This window comes from Neofelis nebulosa, chromosome 10, assembly GCF_028018385.1.
Source record: "Neofelis nebulosa isolate mNeoNeb1 chromosome 10, mNeoNeb1.pri, whole genome shotgun sequence".
NCBI classification, from domain to species: Eukaryota; Metazoa; Chordata; class Mammalia; order Carnivora; family Felidae; genus Neofelis; species Neofelis nebulosa.
Genome location: NC_080791.1, coordinates 75,744,559 through 75,751,029, shown reverse-complemented (window position 1 = coordinate 75,751,029; position 6,471 = coordinate 75,744,559). Strand labels below are relative to the sequence as shown.

The window sequence follows — 6,471 nt, the reverse complement described above, 5'->3', positions numbered from 1 at the left end:
CAAAACTTTGGCCAAAGTTAAGCACCCGGCAATGGGTAGGGCTCTCTCGAGGAATCTCAACTTTTGCTGCTATGGCTTCAAAAGTCCAGGCCGTAAGTTTCAAATGAAATTTCTGAGGGCTCCTTGAGGTGGGAAAAGGGCCGGCATAGCAGTTCTAGCATTCAGGTCACCTGGCCTGAGGCTGCTCGAGTGGAATCCAGCAGCCTGGACCCTGTGCGTTGCTCCCCTCTGATCCTCCCCCAGGCAAGCTGCGGAGTGCTCCTTGCTGACACTTCTAAAGAAATCTCGCTGAAACCGTTTTCCAAGTTTCTGGGAGTTTGCAGGAGACACATTTTACTATTCAGGTATCTACCAACTCTCTCAAACTCTTACTTTCCCGACCCGAAATAACTCAAATCCAGACCTCCCCCTCCATCCTTATGGACTCCACCCAATAACCCCAAAGCATTAATTCCCAATCTCCCTGTGTTGTCAGAATGGCACCCCACAAACACTGATTTTACCCACCCCTCACATCTGCCTTATGCCTCAGCTGGAGTAACCTATACAGCTAGAGACTGAAGAGGGAGTATATTTTCGTGTTCACTGACTTGAAATCTTCCGTTGCCCTCCCCACAAGGGGGAGGGCTATTTTACTGATTGCCTGGAGACGAATTTCTATGAATATTTATTGATTTATTTTCCAGACTCGGCAGGGGAGCTGCAAATAAATTTAGTGCGTTCTTTAAATAATTCCTTTTCTATGAGGCAAGATGTCATCTGAAACTTCTAAATAGGCATTTAATTAGCCCGGGTGTTGCTTCGGAACAAAAACTCCCGGCGAGAGCTTTGGGGGCGCACTGTATTGCAAAGAGGCGGTCGATATGCAGAATTGATGCGCGCCAGCCTTTGTTGCCGGCCCATTGTGCGGGCCATGCTTATGAAGACTAATCCAATCATAAATTGCACCCCTGCGCCAATCAGAGCGCCCAGAGCCTCCGGCGAATGAAGCTCGAGTGGAGAACTTTGTTGAACTTCATTGTCAGAGCTGTCACTTTTCAAAGCGCTTTAACGGGCGGGCCACTATAAAACCATCACCTCGACGGGAGGACCACGGAGGACTCGCAGACGCCCAAGTGGGATCATTACTTGGAGACGTTTGCTAAGCCCAAGAGAGAGGGCATCGCGGGGGCGGGAGGGGCGGGAAGCGAGGCATTTACCCTCAGGCCACTGGAAGAAGGGTTATTCCGCCCGCCCCGCGCCTAACATGATGTTCCCTGGCCTCCTCGCGCCCCCCGCCGGGTACCCGAGCCTCTTGCGCCCCACGCCCACCTTAACGCTGCCCCAGTCCCTGCAGTCGGCATTTTCCGGCCACTCGAGCTTCCTGGTGGAGGATCTGATCCGCATCAGCCGGCCTCCGGCTTACCTGCCCCGCAGCTTACCCACGGCCAGCATGTCGCCCCCTAGGCAGGGGGCCCCCGCGACTCTCACAGACACCGGGACCTCGGACCTGGGCTCCCCGGGTCCAGGCAGCCGACCGGACGGTTCACCTCAGACGGCCGCCGCCCCTGCCAGCGAGCCAACGTTTCTGAAGTTTGGGGTTAACGCCATCCTCTCCTCTGCTCCCAGAACCGGTAAGTGAGCGCAGGACACTGAGGGCCGGTCCAGGTGCGAGTCCTTCTTGCCCCGGTTTCCTGTTTCCTCGCCCACTCACACATCTGCGCACATACACTTACGCAGGATCCCCGGGACCCCACTCGCGCAATGTGAGACTCCGGTCCAGCCAATTCCCGGAAGAAAAGCCTCCAGGTTCGCCCCACCCTCAGAACGAACTTGATTACCTGCAGTCGGAGAGAGCGCCCGCCCCTAGGCGTGTTGTGTTTCTGCCCTCAAACTTTTGGAAGCCAGTTTTTATAAACCCAAGACAATATATTTACTAGCTCAGCTAGTATAATGGATCTACAATTCTTTTCCTACCCGCCCTAATACTGCATATCTCGTTAGTACCTAGGATGAGAATCGGGACAGGGAGCCAACTCTGAGGTGCGTGGGGAGGGGGGGGGGGAGGGTGGTGGTGGTGGTGGAAGGATTCCACAGATGACATGATGTTAGGAAAAGGTTTCTTCTACTTTGTCAAAACATTGAGAAAGATGCCTTTGAAGCCAGCTGAAGGGTTAATCATATCATATATTCAATGTTCTGTACAATAATCAAGTACCTAATCAAATTCCCTTTCTGTCTCTCTCCCTCTTTTCCTTTCTCCTTTACTCTCTGCCAGAAACATCCCCTGCCTTACTCCAGAGCGTCCCTCCCAAGACCTTCGCCTTTCCCTACTTTGAAGGCTCCTTCCAGCCTTTCATCAGATCTTCTTATTTCCCAGGTAGGTCTCATTCCCCCTCCTGGGGGGCGGCGCCCCAGCCCCAGCCCGTCGCTCCCTGCTCCGAAAGCCATATTTCTCCGTCCACCCCTCGGGGTTATGCTCTGGTTCAGAGGTTGCGAGGCGTACAACATTCACGAATCCGTCGCGCCAATTTGATGCCCTATTTAGCACAAGCAGTGACTGCTTGACACTTTGCACCAATTCCCTGCTCTACAAATTAGTAGGAATTGTCATGGTCCCAATTTGAGGCGGTTCCCTTCCCGGCGAGGAGCTGTTGGCATCCCTTCACGCCGCCGTTTTCCCACAGAGTCAGTGCACTTGGCCACGATTCCGCCACAAAGGTTTCAGCACCATGACCAATTGGTCAGCTCCTCCGGGCAGCCACACACAGACCGGCCCTCGCCCCTCCACGCCGCCGAGAGACACCTACCAGCCGGGGCTAATTTCTCTTTAAGACTCATTCAGGGTTTCGGGCTTTTCACAAGACCACATGGGGTGCCCTCTTGTGTGGGATGCCTGGGGTCGCCCAGGGGGAGGGGGACTAGATCCTCCCACACCCCCAACCTTCTATTTCCAACCTGATTTCCCAACCTCTTCTCTTACCCTTCCCCCCACCGCCTTATCTTTTTTAAAGACCTTCAACTTCTAAAATAAGTCTGAGGGAAGCCCGTAATGGGGTCCTAGTCTGGAGGAGAAACACCTTCAACAGTTTACACGAGGTTTTTATCCATCCTGGAATCCCAGTGGTGCCTCAAAGTATAGCTGAAAACTCAGCAACCAGTCAAGACTCAGGAGACAGAGGAGAGCCTATAAAGAGAAGGGAGACTGGGCACGGTTGGTGGGGGATGGGTAGAACCACGACAACACTCCCAAATATCAGAGAAAGAAATAAGCAATTGATTTTTAAAAGGGGGAGAGAGAATTCACCAACAGCCCCCCACCACCATTCATGCTGCTGCTGATAATGGAATTTGCTGCCTTTCTCCCTCATCTCAATGCTCCAACAAAAACAACCCGAGCTTTATAAATAGCTTTTCATGTCCATTTAATGAAAATGATTCCGGGAAGAGAAGCCTCTGCCATCAGTATTCTCCCAATGGTCTTGGCCTGCAGTTGTGTTTAGTTTGAAAGTGTAAATCTCTTTTGTCCCAGTAATATATGGCTTTCGCTGCTTGTCCTCAGTCTTTTTCTGTTAGTTCATTACTACACAATTACCATTCACGCTTCATTAGAGTCTCTGTTTCTTTTGGGTTTTTTTTTTTTTCCCTCCCTTAAAGGAAAACTCTCCCCCTTTTTATCATGCCAATACCCATTGGGGAGCGGTCAATGTGCTAATTAGCTGCCACTTTTCATGTATTCGGGCCGAATTCTTTACGTTTTGTGGGGGAGGGGAAGAAAGATTAATATGAAAAAGATGAATGCTGATTGGATTTTTCAAAAAAAAAAAAAATCCAAAGCGGATTTTCTTCTGTCAAATAAGTAAGGCACCTCATTTTCATCTAAAGAATGCAAAAGCCACCAAGGTGATAAGAGCATAAGGGGGAAACCCAGCGGCCTCAGCTGGATATTTTTATTTTTATTTTTGTAAATTTTTTCTTTTGCTATTTTAGCCGATATACGCAGGTTTGTTCCCTTGACACTGTTCCCCTGAGACTGTTGAATGGAAAAACGAAACAGGCTATTGTGGAGGCTGTTTTCTGTGTTTCCGTGGTTTTACCTAATCCGGGTTTGCCTGGTTGAAAGGGAAAGTTATTTGGGCGGAAAGCGCCTTTCAGTCTCGCAGGTTTGTAGGTTCCTGGTCTATTCTCCAAGGGGAGAAAAAGGAGAGCTTTAAAGAGATGAAGGGATCAGAGAGAAAAACCGAGGGAGGCCACGAGGGAGGGGCAGACGCTACTGCCGCGGCGGGACGCCGCCCACTCACTCGCAACCCCCCACCCCACCCCTCCGCAGCGTCCTCGAGCGTCGTGCCCATCCCGGGGACCTTCTCCTGGCCGCTTGCTGCCCGCGGCAAGCCTCGCCGAGGCATGCTGCGACGAGCCGTGTTCTCCGACGTGCAGCGCAAAGCGCTGGAGAAGATGTTCCAGAAGCAGAAGTACATCAGCAAGCCCGACCGCAAGAAGCTGGCGGCCAAGTTGGGCTTGAAAGACTCACAAGTGAGGGCGGTCTCCCCACAGCCCCACCCTCCCCGCTTCACCCCTCCCCCACGCATCGTGCAATTGGGAGGGTCCTCTGAAACCCGTTAGGTCCCCTCCTACGGATGGGGAAAGTAAAGTCTAGAGAGGGAATGAGCGCACGAGCCAGCTTCCTTGAGGCCACTCGGGACAACTTGCTTCTCTCCCCGGCTCAGCGCCCCCCCCCCCCACCTGCGCCCAGCCGGGTCAGGTGCGTGAGGATGGGGCTAGAGGAGCGAGAAGCTGAGGAGGGGGTGAGGGTAGGGTGAGTCCTTGACCATCTGAACTCACCGGGCAGCGGGCAAGGAGGGGGAGAAGGACAGAGCCTCTTACCTCCCCGACGGTCCTGCCGGAGCCCCTCCCCCACGCCCTTGGTGGGGAGCGGCTGCGATAACCGCTGCTTGTCCCCCGCTCTCTCTCCTCCCCGCTCCAGGTGAAAATCTGGTTCCAGAACCGACGCATGAAGTGGCGGAACTCCAAGGAGCGCGAGCTTCTGTCTAGCGGGGGCTGCCGAGAGCAGACCCTTCCCACGAAACTCAATCCGCACCCGGACCTCAGCGACGTGGGCCAGAAGGGCCCAGGGGATGACGAGGAGGAAGACGACGGCCCGGGCAGCCCCCGCCACCGCCTGGTCTATCACGCGTCCCCCGACCCTCGGCACCTGCGGGACCCGCAGCTGGAAGGGCCGCTGCCTGCCTCACCAGCTCACTCCAGCAGCCCCGGCAAGCCTTCGGACTTCTCCGACTCCGAGGACGATGAGGAGGGCGAAGAGGAGGAGATCACCGTGTCTTAGAAGCCCTCCCGTGCCCTGCGTACTGTTTCAAAGTACTTTGAAATTGAAGAGGTGTGATTCAGTCTGCTTGTCCGCTTAGTCCCCGCTGTCCAGACGCTGCCGCTTCCCTTTGCAGAACCTCAGCCTGGTCAAGGGCGCCGCAGCCCCTTCCATTGCCCAAAATGGCGTTTCCTTGCCCCACACACCTCCCAGCAGCTCTCTCCACGTAAGTGAAGTTTAGGTCTTGGTCCCAGCCTTAACTTCCCACCGGAGCTCCTATCTTGCTTATTGCCAGCTATTTAAAACACAGTGGGGTGTTCACTCCTATAGCCTGGGTCTTGCTGTGAGCCAGGCCCTGCTGGTCTTTAGAAGCCACAACTCTGTAAGACAGGAAACTCTTTATGGAGAAGGAAACGAAGTTAGGAGTCACAACATCAAGCATATAACTCTAAGACCTGTGACTTCCTAGATCCACCCCCCTGTCTTTGGTGGAACGGTCTCCTACCCATGTCGACTCTGGTAACCCAGTCTTTCCATAGCAGGTCCCTTAGATATCTGAATTAAAAAAAATTTTTTTTTTAAATTTTATACACATATACACCTTCTGGTCTAAGGCACAACATAAATACCGAGTCCTTCCTGTTGTATTCCAAATGCTCTCTGGGCAAAGAAGTGAGTTATTGAGGGAAGAGTCAGTCTCTATTTCTGTATGTGTCTTTCAGAGCTTTTTCTTTTTAATTTCTGCATCCATAGTATATGCACCAAGCACTCTACCTTGTGCCCTTTTATTATTTCTAGGGAGATTACACTGACCTGCAAGACTCGAGCACTGGGCATGACATAAGCAGAGAGAGAACCCACAGCCTCTTTGATTTTGATTTTTTTTTTTTTTTACAGAACTTTGCTGTCTTTGCACAGCTTTTATGAACTGTACACTATTTTGTACACATGTATGATATTTTATACCAATGTTATTGTGAATGACTATGAAGGATTGACTAGACTTTTCTCTCTGTCTCTCTCTGCAATGGCTTTTAAACTTTAAAAAGGTAGCTGTTTAATTGCATAACTTATAAAGAAATACTTATTTTGTATTTTTACCTTGTACAGATTTTTATATATGTATATATGTATCAAATGAACAAATGCCAAATAAACAGTAGAATGGA

At 51.6% G+C, this 6,471-nt stretch overlaps 1 protein-coding gene across 1 annotated transcript; it reads left to right on the top strand.

Annotated features, from left to right (window-relative positions):
• Nucleotides 1–1,164: 1,164 nt before the first annotated feature.
• Nucleotides 1,165–6,471, top strand: DBX1 (developing brain homeobox 1). The gene is made up of 4 exons (XM_058690583.1): nt 1,165–1,613; nt 2,258–2,359; nt 4,310–4,512; nt 4,964–6,471. Exons 1-4 carry the CDS (start codon nt 1,247–1,249, stop codon nt 5,321–5,323), a joined length of 1,032 nt encoding a protein of 343 aa, XP_058546566.1. The 5' UTR covers nt 1,165–1,246; the 3' UTR covers nt 5,324–6,471.

Bases quoted from the DNA above. Each gene is read 5' to 3' on its own strand.
- DBX1 (XM_058690583.1), top strand. From the start codon at position 1,247: ATGATGTTCCCTGGCCTCCTCGCGCCCCCCGCCGGGTACCCGAGCCTC. The intron at 1,614-2,257 runs GTAAGTGAGCGC...ACTCTCTGCCAG, and splicing joins CTCCTCTGCTCCCAGAACCG to AAACATCCCCTGCCTTACTC. The intron at 4,513-4,963 runs GTGAGGGCGGTC...TCCCCGCTCCAG, and splicing joins TGGGCTTGAAAGACTCACAA to GTGAAAATCTGGTTCCAGAA.